General features: G+C 45.5%; 1 protein-coding gene across 1 annotated transcript in view; it reads left to right on the top strand.

Annotated features, from left to right (window-relative positions):
- The window catches only part of IPO7 (importin 7), a gene marked incomplete at its 5' end in the record, with an annotated part of 31,547 nt that extends 17,599 nt beyond the window's left edge, over positions 1–13,948 (top strand). Inside the window, 8 exon segments of the mRNA XM_040327885.1 lie at positions 255–380; positions 853–950; positions 3,175–3,270; positions 4,437–4,657; positions 5,859–6,064; positions 7,510–7,713; positions 8,888–9,004; positions 12,471–13,948. Coding sequence (XP_040183819.1) covers positions 255–380; positions 853–950; positions 3,175–3,270; positions 4,437–4,657; positions 5,859–6,064; positions 7,510–7,713; positions 8,888–9,004; positions 12,471–12,562 — 1,160 coding nt within the window.
- Between the last annotated feature and the right edge of the window lie 561 nt (positions 13,949–14,509).

Below are 14,509 nucleotides of genomic sequence, written 5' to 3' on the forward strand. Positions count from 1 at the left end.
AGTGATTGGCGAGGATGTAGGGGTGTTTCTATGAGTCAATGGGTGGTTTCTGGAAGTGGTCGGGTTTTTTTTGTGTGGTGTGCTAGGAGTGGCTGTGTCTGGGGGTGGTTTGGTAGTGTGGAGATGAAGGGGGTGGGTGTGTAGGTTTGTATGGAGGGCAGGCGATGAAGGTGAGGGTGGTGGGATGCTTCTGTAGGTAGACATTTCCTCCATGCACAGCAGTGGTGACTATCATCTTCTTCTGACGTCTGCAGAGTTTTATGAAGAAATCTTCTCTCTGGCGCACAGTCTCACCTGCCAGCAAGTTTCGGCTCAGATGTGGCAGCTCCTCTCTCTGGTGTTCGATGTTTTCCAGCAAGATGGCTTTGATTACTTCACAGGTGAGCCGATCAGTATTTCATTAGCTTGGATTAGCCACCCCCCTCTTTTTAAAGTATTATCGGCTATGTGGACTACTCTGTAAAATTCCAGAGCTGGTCATCATTATTAGATGCCTGAAATTCTTAGACCGCATTGGGGAATGCTTTGTGTCTATCGGAGCAGGGAGAGCTGCTGGGTGGGGTTGGGCCAGGTGAGCTGAGCTGACTTTAGACAAGGACCTAAAATTCCTCTGTTCTGAACTTTTGAGGATGAATTGCTTCACAGTGTCTACAGCTACAGAGGTCAGTGAGAAATCTTTGAAAAGCTAATTTACTGCTTCTTTAGCGGATGTAAGTACCTGGAGTGGCTGTAGCCTGGCTGTGCGGTCTCTAAGTTTTGTAGTTGCCCTCCTGGCTTCTAAATGACAAATTGGAAGCCCTAAATGTTTTTATACGCGGTGATAATACTGACCGGAGCCTCTCTTCTGTCTAGACATGATGCCCCTCCTGCACAATTATGTCACGGTGGATACGGACACCCTTCTGTCTGACACTAAGTATCTGGAGATGATCTACAGTATGTGTAAAAAGGTACATTGCTCATTGAGGGCTTTTAGATGGATGATAGGTTACTAGAAACTTAAAGTGTCCAATCCAGAAATGTAACTAGAAAGACTGAGCAGCAAGTGGATAACGACCTCTTCCGCCACACACCAAATAACAGGCTTTATTGGCACAATATGAGACTAACAATTAAAATTGATTACAAATTTAATAAAAAAATGCACAACATAAAGCGGAGGTTCACACCTACAATATACTTTTTCCCCTTAGATGGATGCTCGTTTTGTCTAGGGGAATCGACTAGTTTTAAAATATGATCCGTACTTACCCGTTTACGAGATGCATCTTCTCCGCCGCTTCCGGGTATGGGCTGCGGGAATGGGCATTCCTATTTTGATTGACAGTCTTCCGAGAGGCTTCCGACGGTCGCATCCATCGCGTCACGATTTTCCGAAAGAAGCCGAACGTCGGTGCGCAGGTGCAGTATAGAGCCGCACCGACGTTCGGCTACTTTCGGCTACTAGTGACGCGATGGATGCGACCGTCGGAAGCCTCTCGGAAGACTGTCAATCAAGAAGGAATGCCCGCTCCCGAAGACCCATACCCCGGAAGCGACGGAGAAGATGCATCTCGTAAACGGTAAGTACGGATCATATTTTAAAACAACTAGCCGATTCCCCTAGACAAAACGAGCATTAATCTAAGGGGAAAAGAAAAAAATATATATAATTGGGTGAACTCCCACTTTAATAAAAAAAAAAAAAAAACATGGTGGCAAATGTCCCCTAAAAATTATGAAACCTAACTGCGAATATGCGAAGTCTTCTAGGTGCTGTGCTTTCAGGTCTGGTACCTCATCCTAATGATATACAAAATGTGGACCCTAATAAAACTAAACTTTAAGGACTGTAACTACTCACTTTTTGCAAAAAGTATCAAATATGACAGGGATATGCAATTGGCTGACCTCCGGCTATTGCAAAATTACAAGTCCCGTTATTCTTGTGGCTCAGTCTTGCTATGCCTCATGGGACTTGTAGTTCTGCAACAGCTGGAGGTCCGCTTATTGCATATCCCTGAAATATGATATAATAAAAATGGTGATATACACATCAAAAAAAACATACAAAACACACAATCTGCACATAAAAACATAACCAAAACAAACTACTACTACTTGAATACAGGTTCTTGGCCTCTGTGCTTCACCATAGGGGAGCCACCAAGCCCCTGTATTCAAGGCGTAGTAGGTGGTTTTGGTTGTTAGGTGCAGACTTTTTTTTTATTATTTATATTGTATAATTTGATACTTTTTTACAAAAATTTGGCACTATGACAGTCCTTTTATTTCGTTTGTTAGGGTCCATATTTTGTGTTTTATTATGTTGTGTATTTACAGGGCCGATCCGCCCTATAGGCTCACTATGCAAGCCACTTAGGGCCCCGCAAAGCTGCGGAGGGCCCCCCAAATTACTAGAGGCCCCGCCTGGTGAGAAGTCACCCCTCACACCACCTCAACTCACTGGCTGCATGGGAGAAGAGGCAAGAAGTCAACACCCCCCCGCTTCTTGTCATTTCCGACAACAGAACACCCCCGCCCTCCGCTTCTCAAATTTAATTTTAATGCGACATGTCAGTCGGCAGCGCCCCCTTCTCAACTTTAATGTGACATGTAATTTTGCTTGGGGCCCCAGGGAGGTCAGGATTGGCACTGTGTATTTAAATCAGACTTGTGATTTTTAAATTGTATTATATTTTCGATTTGCATTGTTGGTCTCATGTTGCACCAATAAACACTGTTTATTTGGTGGGTGACGGAAAAGGTTGTTATCCCTTCCTGCTTTTTTTTTCTTTTTACCTGGATTATTTTCCAGCACAACAGGAAATACGGTATATGCCGAGGGTCTGGTCCTCCTCCCTTGTGAGAAAAGTTTACTGACACTGAAGGGTTGTACTATATTTCAGTTTTGTGGAGGGGGGGCAGGGTTTGGGCGGTTCCTTCAGTCTTGCATTCAATTTATTGTAATTCTGCAGTTTGGTTCTTAATTGGGACCTTTGTATACAGACAGTCTCCTCCTCCTTCTATCATTCTCTCCATGGAATACATTTAAGTTGGGTAATGTTTTACTAGAAGTCAATTGGCAGTGAGGTTGGTGTTGTGTTTTGTGTCCCCAATCTCTGGCACTGGTTCAGCAGACACGGGTGACCCATAAATCCATTATATAACACATTTGTTTGTTTTTGCTTGCAGGTTCTTACTGGAGTGGCGGGGGAGGATGCTGAATGTCACGCGGCTAAACTTCTAGAAGTTGTCATCTTGCAGTGTAAAGGACGTGGAATTGACCAGGTGAGATGTTTAGCGCAATCATTTAAGAGCCGGTTCACACTGGGGCGGCACGACTTCGGGGGCGACTCGGCAAGGTGTCCTGAAGACGACTTCAGAGGCGACTTGCAAAATGACTTCTGTATAGAAGTCAATGCAAGTCGCCCCCGAAGTCGTACAAGAACCTTTTTCTAAGTCGGAGTGACTTGCGTCGCTCCTATTAGAACGGTTCTATTGACTAGAATGGGGTGTGACTTGTCAGGCGGCTGAGTCGCATGACGAGTCGCCCCAGTGTGAACCAGCTCTTAGGGTTAGTTCACCTTTTTATCCACCTCCCACCATATAGATTGGTGGCGCTCTCATTCTGGGACCATGTCATATGACCGTTGCCACAGTCTCAGTGCGGCGGGTGCGCTCTGTCCCTGGAACATGGTTCAACCTCGCTCTCGTTAAAGGGGATTTCCAGCCTTTTAGTGTTGAATGTCAGCAGCTACAAAAAGTGTAGCTGCTGACTTTTAATAAACACACTTATCTAGTGCACAGTCCAGAGACGCAGCCGCCCGGAGCTCCGCTCCTCTCCGGCCGGCGCCTCCATTCATAGTGTGAGCATTCGGCCGTGACGGCATTCGACTTTGCGTCCGGGCACTCACTGCGCATGCGCGAGTAGCGATATGCTCTGTGAATGGACAGGCCATCTCCTGGGACCTGTCACGTGTCCCTGGAGATCGCCTAAAGGGAGGGGCCACCTAAGGCGAGAAGTGAAGAGGCCAAGGGAGTCCCTGGGCGGAAGGAGGAAGTGGGACAGGAAGTCCCACTCCTATCGAAGAGGCCCCCCCCCCCCAAAAAAAAATTGCATGCATGGCATGTAAGGGGGCGAGGAGTGCTTAAAACAGAAGTTCCACTTTTGGGTGGAACTCCGCAGAGGAGAATCGCACTGCTGCCTAATGCTCGCTATGCTCTGGCTCTCTGCCCCCTTCCTCCTGGATCACACTGTTGTCTTATACTCAATATGGTTGCAGGCACCCGCTTTTTACAAAGTTTTAAGGTCTGATGGGGTCTCTCTGATATTGTCCGGCTGTATATCTCACCCTGGAGAGGTTAGAGGTGTTGGGTTTTCACCACTCACTGTTGGGTCATACAGCTGTGGCATCCATCTTGACATTTTTATGCTGAATTTCTCCCTCCAACAGGTCATACCGTTATTTGTGGAGGCATCTCTGGAGAGGTTGACTCGGGAGGTGAAGACCAGCGAACTTAGGACGATGTGCCTGCAGGTCGCCATCGCTGCGTTATACTACAGTCCTCCGCTGCTGCTCAACACCCTGGAGAACCTTCGTTTCCCCAACACAGTGGAGCCGGTCACCAGTCATTTCATTAAACAGTGGCTGAATGACGTTGACTGCTTCCTAGGGTAAGCTGAGAAGTCTGAATGTCCAGTAGGGGTCTAGTCTGGAACCCCCTCATGGGGGGGGGGGGGTGTCCAGCATGCCATGCTTCCTGTGTTTAGGGCATCGGTCATAGATCCCTGAATCAAGCAGCTTAGAAGTTATGATTCACAAGATTAAAAATGTAACGGTTGTTGGAACTATTTTTTGGGTTTTGATATGGCCTAAAACCTTCATTGCCACCCACCTCTCTGCTACAAACCTTCATGCCCACCAGCCACTTCTAATCTGGCTGCAGCACTAAAATGCCATTGTAGAAAGAGGTAGCCTGGCCACCGCACACCTTGCCCAGCCTGAGTGCTAAGCGGGTAAAAGCAGCCTCGATTCATCCAGACCATGTCTCCAACATGTTTCGCCCAACCCCTAGGGCTTAATCATGGAGGTCATTCTGCATAATTAAGCCCCTGGGATGGGGGGCGAAACATGTTAAAGACATGGTCTGGATAATTCAAGCTGAAGCAGGTTTTTCTTCCACCTGCTTACCACTTGTGCCGGTTAGGTGTATGTGGCATCCGGGCTACCTCATTTCAAATTTTTTCAACATGCTTTGAGTCTGGGTGCAACTTTCCTCAGCCTGCACCTTCACTGGTCAGGGGTATCCAACTCGCCGGACCTCGACAGCCTGAGCGGGGGACTTGTGATGAGTCACAATTTCTATCACCACACACTTTCAGATGTCCCACGAATTTCACTGCTGTGATCGTATAGGTCTGCTGCTTCCTGCAGTACGGAATCCCCCCCCCCCCCCCCCCCACTTGTGTATTGAAGGCCCAGCACTATGCTACTGGTCGAGGTTGATGGCTGTCAAGACATGGCCTGGCGGTTGGGAGGGTAAATGGCTATAATGCCCGCTACAGGGCTGACTCCTGGTAAAGAGTTGGGCCCTTCTGAAGAACAAGCCGTAGAAATGGCCGTTTGTGATCAATGTTCTATATTTTCCATTGAAATTTCACTTATTCAGGATTTATATGGCTTGCCCTCAAGTTGTAAACCATTGCACAAGTTCAATACAGGGGGCATCGGAGGGCCCTGCTCATAGGAGCTTACAATCTAAAAGTGAGGGTCAATTTAGAAGAATGATCCCATTTCTCAGCTGATTTGAACATGCGTCTCCGAGGGCTTCTAAGTTTGTCAAACCAACATTTTTTTTTTTTATATCATGCTTAGATTACACGATCGGAAAATCTGCGTCCTCGGTCTGTGCGCCCTGATAGAACTCGATCAGAGGCCGCAGATTCTGGGAGATGTCTCCACGCAGATCCTGCCCGCCTTCATCCTCTTATTCAACGGTCTGAAGAGAGCATACGCCTGCCATGCAGAGCAAGAGAACGACAGCGATGATGACGAGGATGGAGAGGACGACGATGAAGTCGGTAAGTGCGTCTAATTCGGAGGTCTCACGCTGGCGGCACTCCAGCTGTTGCGGAACTACAAGTCCTATGAGGCATTGCAAGGCTGGACAGTTACAAGCATGCCCCCCCACAGGCAGAGGCATGATGGGACTTGTAGTTTTGCAACAGTTGGAGGGCCGCCAGTTTGAGACCCCCTGGTCTAAATGGACACTCCAGGGCTTCAGTAATAGTTCCTTTTTTTTTTTTTTATTATTTTTTTAGCTAGCTATCTCTGAAGACTACAGAACAGAGGGGAAGGGGTTTTGTAGTCTTATCCTAAAGCAGGGGAATCATAGTGGGCCGCATCAGCATTGTTGCTCTCTAATGGCTGATTGTATCTGTAAGACTAGATGTGCAGAGCATCCCACCATCTCCCCCCCCCCCCCCCCCCCCCCCTACATCAAATGGCGAGAACCCCCCCACCATCAAGTCTGCACCAATAGACAAGCCTCTGCAGCTGCATGGAGACTCACAGTATCTGGCAGAGGGGTTCTACTTTTGAGACAAGGTGGGAGCGAGGACAAGGGGGTTACTGCAGTTGCAGGGGAGATGTGAGGGCAATATGAAGTTGCTTGGCGACCAGTTTCAGCCCACAGATCTTGTATTTTGTGCCTTTTTAGGGCAAGGTTTCTCAATTCCAGTCCTCAAGTACCCCCAACAGGTCATGTCTTCAGGCTTTACATTATTTTGCACGGGTGATTTGATCAGTTTCACTGCCTTAGTAATTTCCACAGCTGGTTTTATCTGAGGGAAATCCTGAAAAAATGACCTGTTGGGGGTACTTGAGGATTGGAGCTGAGAAACGCTGGCTTATACCAATGAATTTCATTGGTATAAGCAAACCATTGTTGTGTGAATATGCTGCTCCTCTATAGATGCAGGATCTGTATTATCTGCCAGATTTGCTGAGTAGCACTTATGACCCTCAGAATATCGCTGTGTTGTTTGGAAGGAGAGAACCTACATTTTCCCCCCCGCCATTTCTACCAGTAACGGTCACCGCAGCAGTGATTCCCACCATGAAGTCAATTAACCTCCGTACCCCATCCTACTGATCGGCTGAGGCAGAGATCATGCCGTCATCTGCCTGCTCCTCCGCCATTCAGAGGTAGCCTTGTATTCATTCACACTCACACTCCTATCTTGTTCCAGGAGTGAGAAGAGACGTTCTTGTTTCACTACCGGAACTCGGCGCTGTAGGCTGTATGTAGCCGAGGCTAATGCAGCGCCCAGTTAGCACACCTGTTAGTGAAACTAATAGTTCACTTGGGCCAGGCTGGGACATTAAAGGGACAAAATAAACTAAACACATTTTAAAGCCAGGTTTTCCTATGGGTGCCAAGGAAGGATGCCTCCTAGTGGCCAGACAATATAAAGGGTATATTGGGCACATTTGGGGTGTTTTTCTAATTGTAGTTTCTCCACAGAGCTGGGCAGTGATGAAGATGACATCGACGAGGAGGGACAGGAATATCTGGAAATGTTGGCGAAACAAGCCGGAGAGGGCGGCGATGATGAAGATTGGGAGGAAGACGATGCGGAGGAAACGGCGTTGGAAGGTTATACGACTATTATTGATGACGAGGATAACCCCGTAGATGAATATCAAATATTTAAAGCTATATTTCAACGTAAGTTTTTCTGGTACTGACTTCCTTTTTTTATTATAAAATGTATTAATATTTGGTGATCATCTTTTTGGTATATATAAAAAAAAAGTTAGAAGTATAAATGAGCAGATCTACTTCTCCGTGTCTTTAATATGGGAGAGGCCCTGTCCTGCTTATTTCTATTACAAAGGATGTTTACATTCCTTGTAATAGGAATAAAAGTGAAAAATATATATATATATATATATATATATATATATATATATATATATATATATATATATATATATATATATATATATATATATATATTCACTTTTTTTATATAGATATCTATCTCTTTAAAAAATTGAGATCAGAGGTATACACGAGATCTACATATACATATATATCATCTCGTATATGTATATATATCTTGTATATCTCATCTCTATTTTTTTTTTACTAGAGAATATATATATATATATATATATATATATATATATATATATATATATATATATATATATATATATATATATATATATATATATATATATATATTCTATTAAAAAAATAAAATAAAGATAGATATCTATAATAAAAAAAAAAATGTATTTATATATAATTTCACTTTTATTCCTATTACAAGGAATGTAAACATCCTTTGTAATAGAAATAAGCAGGACAGGGCCTCTTTAGTGTGAGATCTGGTGTCAAAAAGACCTCAGATCTCCCATTTACACTTAAAAGCAATAAGAAAAAGCGGGTGTTTGAAGTTGCTCTGGTCCTCCAAGGGCATAGGCAAGGGGGGCCATCTTGCCCTCACTCTACTTCCTGTCTATCCCGAAGATCGTATCATTTCCGCCACTTCCAATAGCTCTGGTAAGCATTGGCGACTACCAGGAAGCATTGTGAGGGGGCACCTCTCTCGCTGCCCATAAAAATGATCCCACGGTGAAATCTGCCACTGAGACCACTTATGTCAAAGCGATCTGCCATAACCCCCAGTATTTAACATCAAAGTAGCAACGTATATCCACGGTGGGTGGTCTGGAAGTGGTTAAAGGGAATGTGATTCTTTTATTCTTCTTTTTTTTTTTTTTTTTTTATTATATAGAGAGATCTATCTCTCCATCTGCTGTACTTCTCTCAATTTAGAGTGTTTAGAGATCATTATTTTTAAATCCTTTTTTATTTTTATATTTATTTGTAGAGCTGCAAGGACACGACCCCAGTTGGTATCAAACTCTTACTCAAGGACTCAGCGAAGAGCAAGGAAAACAGTTACAGGACATTGTAACGCTGGCAGATCAGAGGCGAGCAGCTCACGGTAAACGCTGTAAAAATACATTTATTGCTGTCTGATTCCCTTTTCAGACTGATGGCTTTGGGTGTCAGCGGGTGAAGAGACTGCAAAAAAATAGTCAAGATGCTGCCATTAAATCTTCAGCCACAGATGAATAGTTAGAGCCTTGAACCAAGGCGCATGCGTGATCCTTCCTCCCACCTGTACGCAGTCTAATTTATTCCCAATAATAAAATATCCCGATAATAAAAAAAATATATAATAAAGCATTATTATTGTTGTGATGCACTTTTTTAATTAATCATTTCATATTTGTTACTCTTTAAGTTTTTTTTGTGTGCATCCTTTTTGCAATATAAAGGGAAGACCGTTACAATTGAATTTGATACAAGGTTAGGAGGGCCCTGCTTGTGAAAGCTTACAATATTAAAGGGGAGGGACAGATGATGCAAAAGGGTAATAACTGTGGGAATGATAATGTAGAAAGTTAGAGGGGGAGTTGGGCTTCTCTGAATAGATGAGTTTTCAGGTAGCTTGAGATTGTACAGATTGGGGTAGGGAGTTCCAGAGGATGGTAGAGGCTCTGGACAGATTGGGGTGTGAGCAGAAGATGGGGGGCGAGGCTCTAGACCAGCGATGCCCAATCTGTTCAGAGCCTTTGCCATTCTCAAACTTCCCCCACCCCAATCTGTCTAGACTGCAGTGATGGCCAATTTTGGCACGCCAGATGTTTTGGAACTAATCTTCCCATGATTCTCAACTACACTGCAGAATATCATGGGAAGAGTAGTTTAAAAACATCTGTGGTGCCAACGTTCGCCATCACTGCAGTATAGACTATGGGTCTTCAAACTATGGCCCTCCAGTTGTTCAGGAACTACAATTCCCATCATGCGTGTGAATGTCTGTCAGTTTTACAATGCCTCATGGGATGTGTAGTTCCGCAATGCCTCATGGGATGTGTAGTTCCGCAACAACTTGAGGGCCGTAGTTTGAGGATCCCTAGTCTAGACAGATTGGGGAAGATCTAGAGCAGCGTTTCCCAACTCAGTCCTCAAAGCGGAGGTTCACCCCTAAATTACACTTTTTCCCCTTAGATTCCTGCTCGTTTTCTCTAGGGGAATCGGCTAGTTGTGTTAAAATATGAGCCGTACTTACCGTTTACGAGATGCATCTTCTCCGCCGCTTCCGGGTATGGGCTGCGGGAGCGAGCGTTCCTTCTTGATTGACAGTCTTCCGAGAGGCTTCCGACGGTCACATCCAACGCGTCACGATTTTCCGAAAGAAGCCGAACGTCGGTGCGCAGTATAGAGCCCCACCGATGTTCGGCTACTAGTGACGCGATGGATGCGACCGTCGGAAGCCTGTCAATCAAGAAGGAACGCCCGCTCCCGAAGACCCATATCCCGGAAGCGACGGAGAAGATGTATCTCTAAAACGGGTAAGTACTGCTCATATTTTAACACAACTAGCCGATTCCCCTAGACAAAACAAGCATCAATCTAAGGGGATTTTTTGTAAAAAAATTTCTTATGGGTGAACTTCTGCTTCAAGGCACACCAACAGGTCATTTGATCAGTTTCACTCCTTAGTAATTACCACAGCCGTTTCATCTGAGGGAAATCCTGAAAACATGACCTGTTGGGGTGCCCCGAGGACTGGAGTTGAAAAACACTGATCTAGAGAATGGCAAAGGCTCTGGACAGATTGGGCTAGGGGAAATTCCAGTGGAAGGGAGAAGCTCTGGGCAGATTGGGGGTGTGAGCAGAGGCTGGAAGAGGCTCTAGACAGATTTTGGAAGTTCCGGAGAATGGCAAAGGCTCTGGACTGTGTGTCGACTTGGGTAGAGCGAGTTTCTAGAGGATGGGACAGGCTCTGGACAGATTGTGATGGGGGGGAGGTCCAGAGGATGGGACAGGCTCTGGACAGATTGTGATGGGGGAGGTCCAGAGGATGGCACAGGCTCTGGACAGATTGTGATGGGGGGGAGGTCCAGAGGATGGGACAGGCTCTGGACAGATTGTGATGGGGGAGGTCCAGAGGATGGCACAGGCTCTGGACAGATTGTGATGGGGGGGAGGTCCAGAGGATGGGACAGGCTCTGGACAAATTGTGATGGGGGAGGTCCAGAGGATGGGACAGGCTCTGGACAAATTGTGATGGGGGAGGTCCAGAGGATGGGACAGGCTCTGGACAAATTGTGATGGGGGAGGTCCAGAGGATGGGACAGGCTCTGGACAAATTGTGATGGGGGAGGTCCAGAGGATGGGACAGGCTCTGGACAAATTGTGATGGGGGAGGTCCAGAGGATGGGACAGGCTCTGGACAAATTGTGATGGGGGAGGTCCAGAGGATGGGACAGGCTCTGGACAAATTGTGATGGGGGAGGTCCAGAGGATGGGACAGGCTCTGGACAGATTGTGATGGGGGGGGGGGGGGAGGTCCAGAGGATGGGACAGGCTCTGGACAGATTGTGATGGGGGGAGGTCCAGAGGATGGCACAGGCTCTGGACAGATTGTGATGGGGGGAGGTCCAGAGGATGGCACAGGCTCTGGACAGATTGTGATGGGGGGAGGTCCAGAGGATGGGATTGGCTCTGGACACATTGAGGTTGGGGGGTGGTGAGTTTCAGGGGATGGGCCAAGCTCTGGAGGGGATGAGAATGGGAGGTCTTGCAAGGAATGAAGAGGATGGTTTGGGTGTTATTTCGCGATGAGGTTGGAGTAGCTCGGGGCTGAGTTGTGGGTGGCTTTCTATGTCAGTAGTTGGAATGTTAGTTTAATCAGGAGCCAAAGGAGGGATTGGCAGAGAAGGGGGGTGGTGGCCACGGGCGTGGTTGGCAAATTTGATGTCTGGCCGCGGCTTTCACAATGGACTGAAGGGAGGCTAGTTTGTGTAGAGGAATGCCAATGATGAGAAGTTGCAATATTTGAGTGACTTGGTAGTATCAGTCAAGAAGGGGTGTATTTTGTTCAGTCTGTCAAAGGCATCCCTTGAACAATTCCTAAATTGTCCCTTATTGCATCCATTCCCTTTTATGACCCATCTCTAGAATTGAGTGGTTGACTTGCTTATGTTCCAGAACAGTGGTCTCCAAACTGTGACCCTCCAGTATTTCAGGAACTACAATTCTCACCATGGCAGGGAATGTCGGTTGTACAATGCGTCTTGAGGCATGTAGTTCTGTAACAGCTGTAGTTTTTAGATCCTTGCATCTAGAACAAGGCTCTCAACCTGGTGGCCCTCCGGCTGTTGGCAAACTACAAGTCCCATCATGCCTCTGTGAGTCATGTTTGGTAACTGTCAGCCTTGCCTCATGGGTCTCGTAGTTTCACAATAGCTGGAGGCCCACCAGTTTGAGACTCCTGAAGAACAACCCAAAGGTTTCCTAGTAATTTGGCAACCCAAGTCCAGACATCCTACTTGTAAATAACCTCTGCTGTTTTCATTTGGCTTCTATTTTAATAATTTTTCTCTTTTGATTCACAGAATCCAAAATGATTGAGAAACACGGAGGCTACAAATTCAACGCTCCAGTGGTGCCAAGTTCTTTCAATTTCGGCGGTCCGGGCATGAATTGAGCTTGTTCGCTTTTTTCTCTTCCTGCTAACGTGTGACTGATTGTAGTGAAGAAGCTTGTGTTCCTCCCAGTAGCGGTTCCAGAACCGGTTCACGCTCTCCGCCGTCTCCCAATCCTGAACTTTTTTTTGACATCCATTGGACATTTGGAAATCATATTTTGGGAGAGCGTGTCATGAGATACCCGGCCCTGGGACGGCCAACAGAGGGGGGTTTCTGACTTTTTATTATTATTTTTTTTTCCCTCCTTCCACTTACAACAAAAAAATAAAAATAGGAGCTCAATTTCCAGAACGCGCTGAGAAGATCGGAAAACCCGAGGCGGGGGTGTGACGTCATCGAGGCAGCTTTGTATTCGTTAAAAGTTTTTTCTGTTCCACTTTTGGGTGGGGAATAAAAAAATAAGACCACATTCAGAGGGGGCAAGTAGGGGGGATTATTTAAATAATTCAGCACTCACGAGGGCCAATTTCCATTTTACGTCACCAGTTTTAGTGTAATAGCTTCTAACACATTTCTTTTTTTGCCTCAGATTGCTGTTCGGTCTTTTATTGTAAACATAAAAAAAAACTCAATGGAGGCAAATGAATTGTAGCCTTAGATTAGGCTCCTCCCATTATCCGGATAGACTTGACTGTTCCTGATTGTAGAATGTTTGAACACTTGTAGCACTACACAAGCGGCTCACCGATGTACATGACAGCACTTTTATATGGAGAGTTAATCCTGCTCACCCTGTGTACAAAAAAAAAAAAAAAAATTGCCCATGTATCTGCTGTTTATACATTATACAAAAAAAAAAATAAGGGATTGCATTTAGCGACGGCTTCAAGTTAAAAGTGGTTGAACTTGACGGTCTTTTTTTTTGTATCCGGTGACTTTTGTCGGCGGGGGAAGAAGTCACTTCCTGGTCGTGACTTGAATCTGGATATATAAAGAAAAAAAAATAATAACATGAAAAATATTGAGGTTGAGTTAATAATTCATTGCTGCTACAATTGGCAACACGCTCTGTGTCCTTTTTTTTTTGGGGGGGGGGTTATATTTTATGAATTCTCTAAATGTACGAGTTCAATTTTTGGATAGAAATCCAATCCTGTAAGCGCGGAGATGAAAAAAAAAATCCTGTTTTATCTGCTGACGCATGTACGAAAACAAAGGAGACGAAGGTGTAACTCTTTAACGGGGTGAAGTTTTGTGGATGAAACATCTATACATGCAATCTATTAAAGAGAGAGAGAGAGAGGGGGAAAAAAGGTGAATTCGGCTAATTTGCTGACTCAGACTAGTTTTCTTGGCTTTTTGGAAATTCCCAGCTGACGACAAAAAATAAAAAAATTAATAATATATGAATGCATGAATTGGCAAATAAAACACATTCCTTTCTATTTTGCTTTTGGTCTATATTAAAGTTTAACGTCAGTCGTGCACGGGGTTAACCTGTGTGCCCCCTGGAGAAAAGAAAGATGTGACGGGACGTTAACTCAACTGCCCACTAAGGCATGGGTGCTCAACCTGTGGCCCTCCAGCTGTTGCGGAACTACATGTCCCATGAGGTATTGCAAGGCTGACCGTTACATGCATGACTCCCAAAGGCAGAGGCATGATGGGACTTGTAGTTTCTGAACAGCTGGAAGGCCACGATTGAGCACCTGTGCACTAAGGTGTGAATCACTTGCTAGGATTACATGGGGGGGGGGGGGGGGGGGTGCAAGTGTTATTTGTTTGTGTTTAGCCAAGGATCAATAATAGTGATGCATTGTGCCGATAGAGGCGGGGGAAAAAATGCTGAAAATGCCTGCGATTTTACATGGCTTATGAGGGTTGCTTCCCCCCCTCCCCCGAGGTATGTGACTTAAAAAAAAAAGCGCATCAAAAACACAACACGTGTGCATTTTGATGCCTTGCTGCATTTTCATGAATTTTCGGTTTTTTTGGTGACCGAAAAA

Source organism: Rana temporaria, chromosome 11 (assembly GCF_905171775.1).
Source record: "Rana temporaria chromosome 11, aRanTem1.1, whole genome shotgun sequence".
Lineage (NCBI taxonomy): Eukaryota > Metazoa > Chordata > Amphibia > Anura > Ranidae > Rana > Rana temporaria.